Source organism: Podarcis melisellensis (genome assembly GCF_964234715.1).
Source record: "Podarcis melisellensis genome assembly, chromosome: 2".
Lineage (NCBI taxonomy): Eukaryota > Metazoa > Chordata > Lepidosauria > Squamata > Lacertidae > Podarcis > Podarcis melisellensis.
In genome coordinates this window covers 36,331,310-36,350,035 of record NC_138529.1, presented here as the reverse complement: position 1 = coordinate 36,350,035, position 18,726 = coordinate 36,331,310, and the positions used below count along the sequence as shown (strand labels likewise).

Here is an 18,726-nt window from a genome sequence, read left to right as displayed (position 1 = left end):
CTAATACCCCATCCTGTAGAATTCTATCGGTTATATCTTATCTGCACAATCAGAAGGAATTTCAGGAACTAAAATTCTTTTTCTGTGCAGCCTGAGCAGAACAGGAGCAGTCACCATTAGGAAAAAGAGGTCAGAATAGGCCAGTATATATGTGGACTGTCCCAGGATCAAGTGACTTTTCTTCTTTAAGTTCTTAAAGCTCTTAACCTAGCTCAAGGTTGTCATCTGAACTAGCCAGATGTTTAACTGAGAATCAATCACTGTCAATCCGTCTTTTGAAGGATAAGAGCAGGGGTAGTCAACCTTTTTATACCTACCGCCCACTAATGCATCTTTCTTGAGATGAGAGGTGCCAGTGCAGTCCAAGGAAGAAGTGCTGTTTTCTTTTCAAACCTGCCTAGATTTTTTCTTTTTAAAGTTCCATAGCTCATTGGTTCACTGTCTGTTTCAAAAGCAGAAGTGTGTTTGGTGGGAAACAGATTGCATCTTTCCCTGTGATACTTCCTGGCAGAAGATTCTATCCATCAGGCAACTCATGTTTGTACTTGGTTTGCTTGCTGTGCACTCCCCCTTGTTATACTGACCTTTACCCTTCCCTGCAGGCCGCTGTGCTAGTTGGGGGTTAGCAGTGGTGATTGATTGGCCAGTTGGTTGCTCTCCCTTTCCTCCCACCCTTCCTTTCTAGGGCAAAGATAAATCCATCTGGCTTCCTAGATTGTTGTTGTTGATGATGATGAGGGGGAATGAGAGGATAGTGCATTTACCGTGTTGTCAAACTCAGTGGGATATGTTTATGTTTTAATGCTGTTATGAACAAGCTGTCTTGGGCGTGCGTGGTTTCAGAGGGACTTCCCTGGGAGAGTCAGGGGCCTGTCAAGGTATGTGCAAATCCAGGGATCTGGTGAATTGCTGTTGGTATCCTGCTAACATTTCTACATGCTATAAGAGTGTTGCGAATGGTGAATGGGATAAGCTTTGTACATGGTCAGGGTTGTGTGTGGATTATGGCGGCAAGGCAGCAGGATCACTTTTGAATTTCCAGGAGTTGAAGTCCAAGGATGGCTTTGAGGAAGTTTCAGAAACACAGGTGGGTACACAGGAACCAAGAGAGATGAAGAGAAGTGGGTTTGGAAAGTTGTTCTGACCTGCTGCTGAGTGAGATTCCATAGCAGAATATCACCACCACCCCGCAGCGCCGTGATGAACATAAAGAACATAAGTTCTTTTGCCCCTTTTCTCTGCAAAGTTTTGATTGCCTCCATATCAGATAGGCTCTAGAAGGAAACTTAACTCAGGATGGCCCCTCATTGAATGGCTACTGTGAAATTCTGTCTGCACAATGAAGCTGTGTACCCTCTGTCTCACTTCTCTGGATTCTTTTTTAATTGGGCAGCAAAACAATGCACTTAAGGCCTGTATGATTTGGGCTATGTGTTACTTGCTTATCCCCCAAAGAAATAAGAAGATGAACTGGGATAAATCAGTGTGACTTCATATTGTCTCTGATCAAGTGTGCCCTGGCTCATGAAACAAAAGCATATGTCAGGTGTGGGAAACAGGTGGTTGGATAAAGACCTCCCCCCCGTGGGCCACCCAAAGTAAATAATTTTCTTCATGGCTGCAGCTCCTTCAAAACCTTCCAGGAGTGGAAGGCCCTTTGCATCACTGGCTTCAGTTCAAGATGGTGACGCCAAGGCCAGGGCTACTTGGGTCTGTTAGCTGGAGATCCCCCAGCCCTGGCATATGCCATAATGAATCTGTTGGTCTTCAGCATAGGGCTCCTTTGGCTGCAGTGGAGTAGCACAGCCACCCCTCACGTCAATCTTATGAGATAGATGAGGTGTCTGAGGCTGCCCAGTGACCTTAATGGTTGAGCTGGGACTCCTTGGACCAAGTGTGAAGTTCTGCCAGGGAACACTTGGATCTCACTGTGCAGCTGTTGTGTGTGGTGAGCCACAGATGGAAGGCTGGAGTCTGCCTAGCAGTTTAAATACATTCAGGCTCTGGATTGGCTCAGCCCACCCTGGTAGACCACTAGACACTCCTGAACTTGGGAGACTATAGAAAGGTTTCCTCTTAGGCTGTCTAGGCAACAAGGATTTCCTCACTCTGGTGTCTTCCTGCATTTTGGCCTTTGGTCATGATTTCTGTTTGTCCCATGGCTTCCTTATTTATGTCATCCACTTGGCTGTAACTTGGGTGCTGTTGTTCAGCCCCCACAGCTCACTGGCAGATGTGATTGGCTTAGGCTTCCCATGTTCCACGTGGGTCATGATGACAATTGTCCTCCCACCATGTTAATAAAGGGAGTTTTATTATGTTAAGCTTTATTTGGCAGAGCCTGAAACAGATGGAAGAGGCCCTCTGGGGAACTTAAGAGTGCACAACAAACTATTTGTAACACAGACAGGAAGACTTGAGTTTTTAAAGCTCAATGAAGCAGGAGGTGGAGCCTTCTGGCTTGTGCTCAGCATGATGGTCATTATTGCCACCAGCATTTCCCGCATGAGAAATTCAGGTCAAATAGCCAACTTCTGGAAGCAGGAAAGTCTTTTCCCCAGATCATGAGTGTCCTGTGAGAAACTGCAAGGTTTTTGTCATACATATTTGAGCTTGTTATAATGAAGTACATGATCTAATGTGCAGTTCTCAAAGACAGATGTTTTCCCAGTGCTTTGTTCTTTACATAGAAAAGCAATATTAGAACAGGCTGTCATGGATTCAGATCTAAATATGTCTCCGTTGAACTTCATCTCAATTTAGACAATATTAGTTATTTTATTTTTAAAACCATATTAGGGCTTTAAATTAAACCTCTTTCTCCCTACCCCCTCTTAAAAATTATAGCCAACAAAGTCATACCCTGAAATCAATGTATTTGTACTTTTTTTAAAAAAATGTACGGTATTTTCATTTCTTGTTAAGAAAATAATATGCAGCATAGGAACCATAGGAAAGAAAAGGCATGGCATACTGGTTTCAGATGTCTAATTGTTGATAATTTCTACTTTTCTGGCTAAAAAATTTACAAATGTCATTAACTGGCATATTGAAGTGCATCATTTTGAGGATGCAAATCTGTTTTGATTCCGCTATGAATGGACCCATCTTGGGAGAAGGGACTAGATCAGTGGTTCCCAACCTTTTTTTTGGCCATTTCCCACCTAAGCATCTCTAAACTCCTGACCCCTCCCGCCCGTGACATATAATTCTTATTATTTAAAAAGTGAACTCCTATTCACATGGAGGAAGTCTAAAGGACCATTAACTGTTAATAACTCATTTCTGAATTGCCCCCCCTTAAAAATCAAATTGCCCTCTTGTGTGGTGTGTGCCCCATGTTGGAAACCACAGAACTAGATGAAGCAATGCTACTGGTGAAACTTGTTCAGAAATTTTTTGGGGAATGCTTTCAGAAATCTTAATTATTTACTGCTACTGCATTTTGAACTTTACAATTAAACCAGTGCAGCTGGATTGGCTAATCTGCAGCACCCATTTAACGCTGATATTGCCTGAAATTCAAGGAGACAGAAAGCTTCCTTTATCATTACGATTAAATCAGAGAGGCTGATTCATCATTGCAAAGTGCATCTGAGCAGATTCAGTCTGTCTATATTTCGTCATTCAGTTGTAGATAAATAGATCCGACTGATTTACTTACAAAGTTTTTGCTTTTCTTGCAAAACAGTAACCCCTGAAACACTTCAGGAATAAAGGATGCAGTTTTTGTATCAGCTTCCCCCACCCCAGTACTCTTTGGTACTGTTTGAAGAACCCCTTGTTGCCTAGATTTGGGAGATTCCACAAAGCCTGAAAATATGGGTGGCAGGAATGAAGGACTCTGGAAGGGTGAGCCTCACATACCAAATAATTAACTCTCAACTTGCCTCAAACAGTTCTTCACTGCGATCAGTATCCATCTTTAGTGACCACCAAACCCCACTTTCTGGCCATCCTAGGGGACAGTTTCCTTCAGCCTCCTCAGGAACTCACTACAATTTCTCACAGATTATGGTATTGATATGTTTTGCCCAGTGTGGCAAATAGCTTGGGTTTGTTGTGTGGGTAATTGGGAAACAGGGTGGGGAAATGGTTTTTGAAAAAAACACACACTTCAGCATCAGGGTTCCAATTGGAGCTCACCACTCTTCCCTGGTGGTGCAGTGGGAGAGCTGGTTGTCAATCATGTGCTGTATTGGAAAAGCAAACAAAATAGCTAAGCTGTTTTGGGGCTTTAGGGCACACCATATGCATCTGGCTGAATTCTGACTCTTCCCTGGCTTGATCTGCAGGATGGGCCTGTCTGTATTCAGCTGGTTTTGTATAGAATTTCAGGGCCGCTTTCCTGTAGAGAAGTCAGGGAGGCAGAGTCCTCTGCAATGCACTGTTTTTATTTCCTTTTCCTTGGTTTTGGGGCAGAAAATACTATTTTCAAAAGCATTGTATCTTCATTTCTTCTTCTGTTCGTTTGCTACTTCCTCAAATATGCCAAGCCCACTCCTGTACATGCCTTCATTTTTATTTACTGAGCTTCTGCTAGTTGGAGTAAGGTAACAGTGGGTGGGAAGAAAAGAGGGAACGGGAGGCATGAAGCTTAGCAAAGCAACAGGAAATTGGAGGAGGGGAAAGTGTGGTCAAGGGGCTGAGGCAGCCCTAAGCTCAGGGTAATTTTTGTTTCCCCTTGAGCTTTAGGGTCGGGCTTTGTCTAAACTTATTTCTCCTCTCCTGGCTGTCAGAAAATATACACATCCCATTTGCTGTTCTCCTTCCTCCGCCCTGGCAGGAGAGAAATCTATGGCTGTCTCAAAAGGAGTTGGGGGAAGTCTTTGGGAGTTGTTTCTCCCAATAGGTCTAATCTGTGTGCGTGCGTGTGTGTCTCTGTGTGTGTGTCTGTCTGTGTATGCACACTCTGGACAGTGAAAAGGGCTATACACAATTGATGTTCACTCTGAGTGGCTCAGGAACGCATGGCAGGATTTCACTAACTAAGCAATGCAGCAAAAACTTCAAGATAAGGGTAGCCATTCCCAAGGAAACAGCTTGGCCCAAACTGTCTCCATCAAGGAAGGTAATGAGGCATGTCTGCGTGTGTGGTCAGGAGGATGGGAGAGCTGATATTTTTCTGAAGCCTCACACCCCGCCTCTGGCCTTATTAAGGTCCAGAAATCTCTAATCTCTTCTCTTCTCTCTCTCTCTCTCTCTCTCTCTCTCTCTCTCTCTCTCTCTCTCTCTCACACACACACACACACACACAGAGAGAGAGAGAGAGAGAGAGAGAGAGAGAGAGAGAGAGAGAGAGACTTGCAGTTTTGGATGCACCCCATTTGCGAAGGCTCCAGGGTGAGTGAGTGTACAAGCAAAGCAGAGTCTTGAGCCTGGCTCAAATGTGGCATTGTTGTTGCCACGCCACTCAACATTATGGTACTTTGGGACCTGCTGCCAAAGGCTTGGCTGGTCATTACAAAGACTAGGGAATTAGTCTTCCCTTTCTCTTCCTCCTCAGCCACTCACTCAGCACCCCAAGCCTTGGGACCTCTGCTTTTGTTTCCCTTCTCCCAACCTCTAGCTTGCTTCACACTAACAGCACGTTGCCCCCTGCTATCACCCACCACCTCAATTCAAGACACTTGTTGACATTTCCCCCCCCCATCCCCCAATCTTTGGGTCTGCTTCAGCCTTTCACATCCCTCATTTCTCTGGCTCAGCTCTGCCTCCCTCCTGTTTTCAGGCACAGCCTTGCTATTTTTGAGGTTCCCTGCCCCTTACACCCCTTCCTCCCCACTTCAAATCACACCCACAAACCCACCCACACCCACAATCTGATTGGATTGCAAGTTCCCATTCAAATGCTTAACAGAAATAATTGAGATTGATTTTGAAGCTTCCCAAGGCTAGGTTTGTTCATCCCTAGCTTAGAAGAAAGTGTGATGCCATTGCCTCATTACCTCATTTGTTGGAGTTCTGTGGTGCTCGTCTCTGGGGTTCTTTTTAGCTTATTGCTCAGTGCTTTTGAAACCCTCATTACTCACTGCACTGTTGTCTTCATTTGATAGCAATAAAGATCTGATGTTTTCTGAGTGGTAGTTTTAACTGAGAAGACACTTAACCTCTTTCAAAAGATAATGTGTCTCATTACCTAGCAAATGCGGTATGTAAACAGCCATTTATCTTAATTGGTGGTAATGCACAAACCAGGAAGGTTAAATATAATGTTGCAAGCACCCTGTGATGTTTCGAGGCTGCAGCAACTGTGCTGCACAGATAACCGCCACCAACATCATGCCACTGCAATGCTACAATAAATGGCCTTGTCATAATGGATGCTGTCGCATGTACTCTGCTCACTGTGGCTTTGAGGCTTCCTGTCTCCAGCTTGAGATGCTTCCAGGTGTCTCTGCAATGAAATATTGTGGCAGTCGTGATGTAGCCCATTATTAAACATAGCCCAAATGCGTCAAGCAATTATTTTAAAATAACAGTAACGACACTTTCCTGCTTCAATTTCCTTTCCTTTCCTGCATAACCAAAATGTCTACTTCAGCAGCTTGTGGTTAGCTGCATCATTGCACTGGGTTCGTCATACAACTTCTTACATTCCTTAAATGCAGCCTGGATATGTTCTACTGAATGGGCAGCTTGTGATCCATAGACTAGTATATTGGCTTAAGCAATGTGGTTTCTAGGCCATAGATCAGAGGTTTTCAACCTTTTTGAGTCCATGGCTCCCTTGACTCAACTACATTCTTTCTGCGGCACCCCTGTGGGGCTCAGGATCCCAGTTATGTCACCCCTTGCCTGCAGAGCTGGCAGCCTCTCATCCTTTTTCAAACACTCTCCCTTGTGGAGTGTTCCCTCAGCCTTCTCTCCTCTCCCCTCACCTTGGGAGTCCTCTGGCCAGCCACAGCTGCCAACCCTGGTCTCTCCCCTGCCCCAAAGAGAGAGGCCTCCTCACACTGCCCCACAGGGGCCTGGGAAGCACCCCCTGACCAGCCCCAGAGGCACCATTTGCCTGGGGAGCTTAGAGCCAGGGCTGCTGCAATAAACAGCTGTGCAAGCCTTTGGGAGGCAGAGACATAAGAGGGTATCAGAGGATGGAGGAGAGGAAAGAGGGACAGAGGCCAGCATTGCCTGCGGCACCCCGACTATCATTCAAGGCACCTCAGGGTACTGCAGCACACTGGTTGAAAACCACTGTCCTAGTTCAAGGGTTCCATGTTTGCTCCTGTGGAAGCAGGTAGAAATGGAGGCTTTATTCCTTTCTTTGAGCAAATTTTCCCAACAAAATGTTTGAGCAATCACTGTGCCTTGCCATTTTTTGTATACCTACACCTTCCCACTGCTGCTTTTCTAACAAGGTTAAAGAAGTTCACCAGATTCTCCTCTTCTATTGGGACCTACATCCCATATTGCTTCTCTCTCTTTACTTTCTGAAGATCTGTGTAAGGAAACATCTGATGGTGCAATATCTGTAACTTGCAAGGAGACCTGTGTCTTTTGGGAGGTTTGCTAGATGGATGTGCCAGATATGCAACATGCATGTATAACAGATATGCCTGTCTTTGGCCATTTTCTGAGCATTCCTTTGCAATTGTTTGGTGAATATGAGCACACAAAATAAGGTGAAAAGTGATCCTGAATGAATTTAGTCTAGGCAGGAAGATCTCTCTGTGTGTATGTTTCTGCTGTTTCCAAATGGACTTGGATTTTGTTTAGAAAGAATGGCACCTGAATCAATGTCATGCAGTTGAACAATAGGGCCTATAATAATTGAATAAATGGAGCAGGACAAATTTCAAGAGGAAGAGCCCAAAGCATTATGATTAGTAAGGAGTCAAAGAGTTGGGAGGGACCTCACATTTCAGTCCATGGATCCACTGATTTTTGAATCTGGTGAAACACCATGTGACCTTTTCTGGAACTTCATGTGGTACAGGGGCTCTCCCTGACTTTGGGCTTTGCTCAAGAATCTACGAGACATTGCGTTGTTTACCTGACTTCTAGGTTTAGCACAATAGGTATGAAAAAGAGTTGTTTGTAGGACAGTGCACAATGGGGACTTGAACTCTAGGTTTCTGTTTGCGTCTCTGAGGTCAGTAATCTCATACAGTTGATTGTGGTGTTTAAACTTGGATTATGTCTTTTTGTTAATCTTCCAGCTCTGAAAAGATCCTTTGAGGTTGAAGAAGCAGACCAGCCTCCAAATTCTTCCACTCCACAAAGACGGACACCCAACCCTCTTGCTAGGTCCACAGTGTCCAGCTCCACACAGAAATTCCAGGATCTTGGCACCAAGAATTCAGAGTCCCCTTCCAGACATGTGGAGTCTGCACAAAGATCTCCTAAATCTTCTCTGAGGAGAGTTGAGCTCTCTGGACCAAAACATCCTGAGCCAGTGTCCAGAAGAACAGAAATCTCCATTGATATCTCATCTAAGCAAGTGGAGAACTCCACCCCAGCTTCAAGATTTGGCCTCAAGAGAGCAGATGTGCTGGGGCACAAGCCCCCTGAGACCACTCCCAGGAGGACTGAGATCAATATAGGCAAGCCTCAGGACCAAGCTCTTCGCAGAATGGAAGTCCCCTCAAAGATCCCCGAGCCAACACAGCGCAGAATGGAAGCTGCTAGCCCACCTGTGCCTGATGTTGCCACCAAACGTGTGGAAATCCAGGTAGCAAAATCTTCAGAGGTTCCAGTACCACCAGTTAGGCAGAATGAAAACGTGGAGCTTTTCCCAACCAATCAGCACCTGCCACCAGAACCAAAGCTACAGCCAGCAGTGACTGAAATTCCACCCAAATGCCAAGAAGGTAAGCAGAAAATGAGCTTCTTCTTCTTTTACATTGTGCAGTTCTTTGTGTACAAATACATTTGTGTTTTCCTAATAGCTCTTCCGCCATTCATGTGGGTTATTTTGGAGGCACAAAATCTGTGCTTTAGCTCATGGCTGCTTTCACATAGCTGTTAAGGGGGGGGCAGATTTTGGGGGTGGATTTGACATCTATTTTGAGTGGTATTCAAGTTCACTGTAGACTTTTGAAGATGCATGTATATCTTTTTACATGCTTCCAGATCTCTCTGTTGGTGCATTTGCTGTATATTTGTGATTTCTGTATGTTACAACATTGGCTCACTAGGCACATGGGAATCATCTGATCTTAGGGCAGTTTTACTTCAGTGAGAGTATGACATACATTAGATGCTCTGTGATATGTACTTTCCAGTGTAATGGATGCCTTGCAAGCTTTTTTGTGCACAACCATACTAGGGCAAGTATACCCAGTTTTGTGGCCTGTCAGCCTCTTAACTAAGTATCGGTATTTCCAGCCAGGTAGCAAAAGCAGGTGGTTTGTTGAGTCCCACACTTTGTGGCTCAAGCATTCATACTAGCACATGGCCAATAGATTTTTGAAATATTAAGTGGTACATAAATGCAAATAAATAAATGGTGCTAGAGATAATTTTAGTGCTGGATGTACTTAAGTGTCTTGTCTTTCCAAAATGTCCTTGTTCAGGTGGTTCTCATGTCTCTTTACTTGCTGGGATGGTAGTGAAAGGGAATCCTTCAAACAACATTAATATGCACTTCCGTAGTGTTGCTTCACTTGGACATGGGCACCTTTAGTGTTATGATAAAGCCATCCCCTGTCTGAAGGGACACTGACGTGGGGACATGGGCATACTAGTAGCTGCTTCAAGACGTGGGTGAGGGAGTCAGTGGGGTTATTCTCACGCCTTGGATACATTCTTCAGTCTCCTTAAGAGAGAAGGTAGACAAAAGAGGGTGGGTAGGTAGATGATAAAATGATGTTACTTTTATTCCCAAGTACAGTGGTACCTCTGATTACATACGCTTCAGGTTACAGTCTCTGCTAACACAGAAATAGTACCTCGGGTTAAGAACTTTGCTTCAGGATGAGAACAGAAATCATGCTCCGGAGGCGCGGCGGCAGCAGGAGGCCCCATTAGCTAAAGTGGTCTTCAGGTTAAGAATGGTTTCAGGTTAAAAACAGACCTCTGGAACAAATTAAGTTCTTAACCTGTACTGTAAATTGTACTGTACTGTAAATTGAACAATGTCTATTGCTTTTTCTCAAATCTTGGCGTTCTGATGTGCCTTGACTGAGACAGTACAGCGCTGACCTTTCCATCACCTTGCCTTACCCTAGCTTCATTTAGCATTTCCATAGCTCCATAGCTCTGCTCACTTAACTGTGACTGCTACTGCCAGAGAAACCTGGACAATGTTCCATCCTGGCTTTGTAGACCCTGTAGCATTGCCTGCTTTCTGTATGGGCTCCTAGCTCTGTAACAGAAGCTGTTCCCTGAGCTGCTCCTCTCTCTCCCCCTTCAGGATTAGTGTGCATGCCTTTAGTATTAGAAACGGAGATATGAAAGCTAGGAGCTAAGTGGCACCTTAAATCTAGGCTATGGGCGCAACAATGGAATGTCTAGGCATGCTTTTTTATAACAAGAATACAAAGCTGAAAATGAATGAACTGCAGCTAAAATCTGATGTTCATTTTTCACATGGTCTAGTCCTCATCTGAAGACTGCAAAAAACAAAGCCATGCTTCCTGTGCCTGCCTCCTAATATTCTTATGAGGGTCTCTGGAGAAGAGTGGTCTTCATAGAGTGGCTGGAAGTAGAGAGGCAGAAAAAGGTCCTTCTTTCCTTCCACTGTGCAGAGCGCATAAACTGCTTGCACTAATGAAATTCCCTGTTGCAAAACACTCCTAGAACAAATGGGAGTTTCGAACTGCATGCCTAGTGGGGCTTCCCTTCTGCTTCTTGTATTTGAGGGTGTGGTTCAGACCTACAGATCATAGAGTGGATCTATACCACACGTGAGAAGTGAGCAGCTGCCGGGCTCCCGCTGCTTGCAGAGAGGTGCGCGAAGCCTGGAGAGGCTTCAGCGAAAGCCTGCATTCGCCCCATAGGACGCACACACATTTCCCCTTCATTTTTGGAGGGGAAAAAGTGCGTCCTATAGGGCGAAAAATACGGTGTGTGTGTGTGTGTGTGTGTGTGTGTGTGTGTATGTGTGTGTGTGTGTGTGTGTGTGTGTGTGTGTGTGTGTGTAATCTCGAGCACTGGGAACACCTCACTAAGAAAAGCATTCAGCCAGCAAGGTGTGACGTGCATAGCATTCTGTTCTACATGATGCTTTGGTATGCATAATCATCTTACTGTAGCAAACAAATCTAGTGAAAAACAGCCTATTTATTTAGCAAAATCCAGAATCCTTTCCCCACTGAGAGTAATAATTTTGCCATGGACTAAAGCTTCTCTTCATTCTCTTCCATGTTTTACATTACAATGGTACCTTGGTTCTCAAACTTAATCTGTTCTGGAAGTCCATTCCAAAATCAAAGCATTCCAAAACCAAGGTGCGCTTTCCCATAGAAAGTAATGCAGTATGGATTAATCCATTCCAGACTTTTAAAAACAACACCTAAAACAGCAATTTAACATGAATTTTACTATCTAATGAGACCATTGATCCATAAAATGAAAGCAATAATCAATGTACTGTACTATAAAATAAATAAGACACTATTGTAGATGATAAAAATTAAAATTATTATTTTTTTCTTACCTGTACTGATGATAGTTACTGTTTGGTTGAGGGGCTTTTATCTATTTCCACAGTCACACAATCAATCAGTAGCTGAACCGGGTTCCACACAGTCACAAAAACAAATTAATCGGAAAAGCCTCAAAAACAAAAAGACAAAATAAATAGCAAAAACAAAAGCACCAGCTTAATCAGTTCCAGAAGTCCATTTGACTTCCAAAATGTTAAAAAACCAAGGCACAGCTTCTGATTGGTACAGGTGCCTGGAAACAATACCCAACAGCTGCATTGGATGTTCAGCTTCCGAAAAACATTCGAAAACCGAAACACTTACTTCTGGGTTTTCGGAGTTTGAGAACCAAAGTGTTTGAGAACCAAGGCGTTTGAGAACCAAGGTACCACTGTACTTATATCTTGTTTTCAATTAATCTGGTTATACATTAAATCTCCTGTTCCATTCCTTCCTTGATGGTACCAAGTTTTGTTTATTTGTTTCTAAGAGTCCATTCCATGATCACTGATTCCTCCTTTACCATTCTTGCTGTAGGTATCATTCTCTTGCCCAATCCATGACTGCACAGGAGTTAATAATTAGAGAGGAGTGCCTTCCTACTCCAAGTTTGCTGATTAGATAAACAGCTTCCTCCTCCCTTTCTTTGTTGTTTTTCAGAGCATCTTAAGCCCTGACATGATACCTTACAAGGAAGGTTGGGGGTGTTTGCAATTTCCTTTTGGTGTGCAGTAGAAGTCGCCCTTTCTCTTAGTTCTTATCTTATTCCTTCCTTCCTCCCTTTACAAACTTAGGGTGTGATGCAGGGCAGCATCTGAGTTTTCTATTTCTTATTGCCATAGCTTCTTGGTAACCATTCACAACATAGCTGAAGTTTTGCAGAGTGCTAAGGACCTTCTCAGCATCTTAAAAAGCAGAGACATCACCTTGCCAACAAAGGTCCATATAGTAAAAGCTATGGTTTTTCCAGTTTTTCCAGTAGTGATGTATGGAAGTGGGAGCTGGACCATAAAGAAGGCTGATCGCCGAAGAATGGATGCTGGAGGAGACTCTTGAGAGTCCCATGGACTGCAAGAAGATCAAACCTCTCCATTCTGAAGGATATCAGCCCTGAGTGCTCACTGGAAGGACAGATCATGAGAGGAGAAGACTCCCTGGAAAAGACCCTGATGTTGGGAAAGATGGAGGGCACAAGGAGAAGGGAACGACAGAGGACGAGATGGCTGGACAGTGTTCTCGAAGCTACCAGCATGAGTTTGACCAAACTGCGGGAGGCAGTGGAAGACAGGAGTGCCTGGCGTGCTCTGGTCCATGGGGTCACGAAGAGTCGGACATGACTAAACGACTAAACAACAACAACAAAGGACCTTCTAATTCTAGCACAGAAAGAAGCTTTGGTTTGATCTGTTTTGAACAAAATTTGGTGATAGCCATTAACCCCACTATCTGCCACTGAAATTTGGAGGTGGGTGTTACTGTTAAATCTTAAGACCACTGTGTGATCACCACCACCCAAATCTCCAAACCAACCCTTCACTGCCAAAGCGTAATATGGAAGAACTGTGCTCCATTGTGTGTGACTCAGAAGGCATCTGTTTTCTTTAGACCTGAGCTGTGTGGGAAGTCAAAACAAGGCTTCATCCAAGTTCACTTTTCCATCCTGATCTCTGGGGGATGATTTGAAGAACAGGCTTAGGGAAGGCCAGCCTTAGCAAAAAAAATATTCTCTTACAAAAGTTGTCATTGAACCAATTTCCGTAAGTGCTTTTTCTTCTTCTGTGCTGTCATATTGAATGCAAGGAAATTCTGAAGAGATTTCTGGATGTAAATTGCAGTAGAGCTTTGGAAATGGCACTGTGCCTCCTGTGACTTCACTGGAATGCTGGCCAGCTAAATGAATCACTTATTAAAGATTTCCGCATCAATACCAAGATGGAGTCAAGGGAACCAAAAGCTGGTAATGTGTGGAACTGAGCAAGATCCAGCCTCTTTACCCCTTCCCTTAAATCCTTAGGAAGAGAAGAAAAACCTTGGTGGAGAAATGAAACACAACTACCTCCTGTACAGCCACAATTGACATCAGAATTAGATCTGGGGCTGATCCAAAATGGATGGGGATTATGTCAGCATCAGAAAGGCTCTTCACTCAGTTTTCATGCAGTATTTACTATGGTTTTAAGTGTGTATGACAGCTTAGCTTCTCCTCACTCCTGATTGTGTCCTGTGGGGAAGGAAACAAGCCAGATTCTTACTAGTCGTGTGTGGACCTAAGCAAGTTTGTTTGTTTCTCTCAAACAAAACATGAGTAGTAAGCCAAGAACAAACCTTTGCCTCTGTTCATGGTTTGTTAGGAAGAAACAAAGCATGAGCCCAGGTTCACACCTCATGAGTAGCTTGTTTTCTGTGTGACACGGCCAGCAACAAGGTGGATGAGGAGCAAAGAACTTGAGTATGTTAAACCAAGGTTCCATCCTTGACTATTGATCCTGCTAGCTAGGGATGATGGGAGTTGTAGTCCAAAAACAGCTGGAAACCTAAGTTTGGGAAATCCTGTGTTAAATTATAGTTTATTTTTAAATGTGGTTTAATGTTGCAGGTGAACCAGGCCTGTCAGTAAACTGTAGGAGTTCAATGCAAAAAAGAGAGAAAAGTTTAAGACCACAATTCTAGACTCATTTACATGGGAGTAAACCTCATGGAACTCAGTGGGACTTTATTCTGAGTAGATTTATGTAAGATTGCTATGCTCATGATTCCTGATATTGAGTAGGATTGCCCATCTTATCTGTATAGGGAGCTTTCCCCTCTAATGGGTTTCATTTGCTTCTAGTGACATTAGGACACAGCCATTGGTCCCATTGATACATGACTCTGTAGCAATGTGAAGGCATCACATTTACTGTGTTCTCCTTGTTTAGCTGAGAAACATGAAAAGAAACATTGGGCCGAAACTGCCCTATAACAGCAGGAGAGTGAGAGAAATCTAGCTGTGTACAGTTGAAAACTGCAACAAAAAAGGGGGGCAGAATTAATGGTCTCTCTAAAAGTGTCTTCCTACTCCTTGCCCCCCAAATCACTACTCTTGAGGCATAAGGTGAATCAGGAGAACATCTGACTCATGCCTCTCCACAAATGAACAAACTCTGTGGAAACAAAACTACATTAATCTAACTCTGAGGCATTGTGACCCATCCTGCCAAATTTAATGTAACATGAGTTATCACCAGAGTGAAGATAAGAATCGTGCAAGACTGAGCTCTTCACTGGAGTCTAGAGGTGGAGCCCAAGTCATGGAGTCCAGGAACAGCTGCCTGGAAGAGGGGGTGACTTTGATTTAAAAGAGGCTCTGGTATCCCAGGACAGCTGCTTGAGAGTAAGGCTTGAACAATGAGGGCAGCTGTCTGGTGGGAGATTTAAAGCATGAGACAGCCACGTTCAGGGAGATTAATACAAAAGGGGCTTTCAGTCCTAAAGAGGCCCTGTGTCCAGTGCAAGAGCTATAAACCGAAGGCAAGTGACATGAAAGGTTCCCCCTTGCACACCCCTTTAGCTGCTCTTCTCTGTCCAGATTTATGTCCCAAGAGCAAAGGTAGCAAGGCTGTTTCTCTAAGGCTATCTCAGCTCCAGTGGCCTCCCTCCCTCTCCCTTTGCTCTTATTTAAGCTTTGTTGTTCACACTTCTTCCTCCGTTATGGAGCACCTTTTTGGACTAAAGGACCTGATGGGATCTGGCAACCATAATTTCATGGATAAAGGTACACAGAGTGACTTAGGGGCTTGCTATCATGTGCTGTAATCAAACAACGTGTTTCCAAAGTTGTTTCAAACAGGACCCAGAGCTAACAACCACAGCCTGGGGAGATCTACAGTTTGGCTCCAAAACATCTTTTTCCTGCACTTCTACTTATTGTTTTGCAGGCAGCCTCATTATTTGTCTTCGGATTGTTTTCCAACTTCAGATGGCAATGGAGGAAATTCTTGTGGATTTTAATTGGATTCTAACTTTGCTTTATGTTAAGGTCTCAGGTTGCACAACAAACGCACACAGAGATGAAGAAACCATGGAAAAGCTTACTTTGAAAATATAAAATCCAGTCGTTCATAAGCCACTGCTGCCAGTCTCCGACCCTGATCCGTACCTTTTATGGAAGAGAGCAGAAATAATGAAAAACATTGTAGCCCTTATGTGAGCAAAGCTGGATAATGATTTTGAACCACACAGCAGACATTCTGTGCCAGTTAACTTTTTAGATCCAGATAACTTACTAACCTTTCTACACTCTTGTACAGTGCCTGTAACAAGTCTTCTCTCCAAATTAGGTATATTTCATTTTTGTAGTCCTATAGTGACAGGCTCTTGGAAAAAAAATGCTGTTGGCAAAGGCTGCATAGCAATAATCGCTCCACTCACTTAAGAAGACTAGCACAGTGGTTATGAATTGGTTCCCCTTTTTTTTCCTTTCTTTTCAAAAACAATTAGCTGCTCTTCATTTTAAGTTTCAGGGGGACTTAATGTCCACAAATCAATACTGTAAACATTGCTGGGTTCCATTTTTTTATTCCTACAGAGTTGGGAGTGCCAGAAAAAAATAAAATCTCTTCTATGGCACTGCTATTTGAGTCTTATTTAATAATATTTTTAAAAGTATCACCTGGCTTCCCACAAAATAGAGCCCAATGCTGAAAAAAATAAGTTGTTTTAAACTGTGTTTTAATTATTGTAGCCTGTCCTGAGTCCTTAGGGTGAAGGGTGAGTAAAATAATTGTATAATAATATAATAATCACGTAATTGTATAATAATATGATTATGACCTTTGTGTCTGAACAACAAAGCACCTACATACTGTTGTTTTATAAAACATACAAACTACCTATCTACCAGCTTGCTGTAGATACAGCAAGCATCTGAATCACTGAAGATGAAGTTGGTTCCTCCCTTGGGGCAATTGAGCTGTTGGAAGATTGAGCTCATTTGCCAGGAGCCTGCTGATGATGGAACCCTAGAGCCTAGCTAGAGGAGAGATAAACACAATCACCGCTAACACGACCGTAACATCTTTACAAATGCAAAGCACTGATATTGCATCCTACTCACAAACTTTACACTGGAATTGTTTCAAGTGCAAGAGCATCACAGAATGAGTCCTAATGCTCTCTATACCATGTGTGCATATAACAGGAGCTGTACAATAAGCAGGTGGATTCTTGTAGCAACTACTGTTGCCTTCTAGGCAAGTTTTCTTGGATTCCAACCTTCATTTCCTCTCTCCCCTTGTCTCTACCACATAGTGATTTTTGGTGTCATTTTATCTGTTCTGAAGTAATTAAAGATATGCAGTGTCTAACTAGAACATTCATGAAGTATCCAAAGGGGGGGGGGGAGTCAAGAACAACTAGCTGCCTGGCTCAAAATGGTGAGCAAGGCAGGCTTTCTCCGTACATGAAATGGGCCCCCGACTTCCGATTAACCAAGAGAGTGATGACAGTTTGGTGGCTGGACTTCTGGCAGCTTAAGTGAGGCCTAATAAAGAGCAGAGTACAGCTGCAGAGATGCTTAAGGTCAGAAACTCCCTCCTTTCTGTCTTTCCAAAGAGTTCCTTTTGGAAACAAGCATCTGCCAGTATTAGTGCTGGGGATATTTCAAGCAGAACTGAAGTGGAATCAGCACCTGCGAATTCACAAACACTATTCACAAGTGTGTGTATGTGTGGTGGGGGAGGGGGAGTCTTGTGTGTCTTTGCTGCCTCAAAGTTACCGTATTTTTCGCTCTATAAGACACACATTTTCCTCTCCAAAAATTAAGGGGAAATGTGTGTGTGTCCTATGGAGTGAATGCAGGCTCCTTGGTTTCAGCAATAGCAATGCGAAGCCTCAGAAGCACAGTGGGAGTGCTCCCGCCACGCTCCAGAGGCTTTGGGTTGCCTTCACTGAAGCCTGGAGAGCGAGAGGGTTCGGTGCGCTCGCTCTCCAGGCTTCAGTGTGGGAGAGGGAGAGCTGTGCAGCGCCCCTTCAGCAAAGCAGGAGGAGAAATGGAAGGGGCTCCATTTCTCCTGCCGCTTCGCTGAAGGGGCACTGCACAGAGAGGGGGAGGTTTTTTTCCCCTTGTTCTCCCCCTCTAAAACAAGGTGCATCCTATGGTCGGGTGTCTCCTATAGAACGAAAAATACGGCATCCCCTGGATTAATTTTGATTTCTTTCCATCAAGAGTCTGTTCCCATCCGGTGAAACAGAAAGGTGGGAGATTCAGAACAGGCAAAAGGAAGGGCTTCTTCACCCAGAGGACCTAGAGAATTCACTTCCACAAGATAGTGCTGGGCAACAACTTGGATGGTGCTTAGAGCAATCCATGGCTACTGCTAGTCATGATGGGTGTGCTGTGCCTTCAGTGTCAGAGGGAGTACCTCTCTGAATGCCAGTTGCTGGGGAGCAACAAGTTGGGAGAGCACCGTTGCATTCACGCCCTGCTTGTGGACTTCCCATAGGTATCTAGTTGGCTGCTGTGAGAATAAAATACTGGACTTGATGGGCTGATCCATTTCTTCCCTGATGGGTCTGTGGTGGATGCCTCATATTTTCTAACTGTGAGATACTACTGACTGCTTTGAAGTTGCTTTATTCTTCAGGGTAGAACTACATGTTACAGAAAACACAGAGTTTGTGACTCTTAGCACTCCCCGTTTCAAAATATGACAGTTGTATACTGTAAACAACCCTGTGATCCTTGAATGAAGAGTGGCTTATAAATGTAAAAACAAGAAAAAAAGGAAGGCTCCTGAAACATAACATTCATTTAAAGAGTATTTTTCTTCCTGTTCCCCACTACCACCACTACCCAAAGAAAAGGATGAGGGAAGCCTCTGAATATTATTCAGAGCAATACTAATGTCTGATGACAATTCATTGTTAATTTCTCATCTATGCAGAAAATGTCCTGGCTGTAGGATATAAAATGGAAAAGTGTACATTTTAAAGGACAGATTCTCTGCTTGAAGGCTGTGGAGTTCTGTTTCTCCATTTCATGCAATTCACCACAATTTGTAATGTTTTTCAATAAGGCAGGAAGTGAACTTCCTGTGTTAAAGAGCAATAATAGCATATTGTCTCCATAGAATATTAGTTTAAATGTTAGGCCTTGAAT

At 43.7% G+C, this 18,726-nt stretch overlaps 1 protein-coding gene across 3 annotated transcripts in view; it reads left to right on the top strand.

Moving 5' to 3' along the window:
* SEPTIN9 (septin 9) overlaps window positions 1-18,726 on the top strand; it is a 191,419-nt gene that overhangs the window by 92,036 nt on the left and 80,657 nt on the right. For all 3 annotated transcript variants that reach the window (XM_081897804.1, XM_081897806.1, XM_081897805.1), the window contains one exon: window positions 8,160-8,810. In XM_081897804.1, the coding sequence (XP_081753930.1) occupies window positions 8,160-8,810 (651 nt within the window). The remainder of the gene's footprint in view (window positions 1-8,159; window positions 8,811-18,726) is intronic.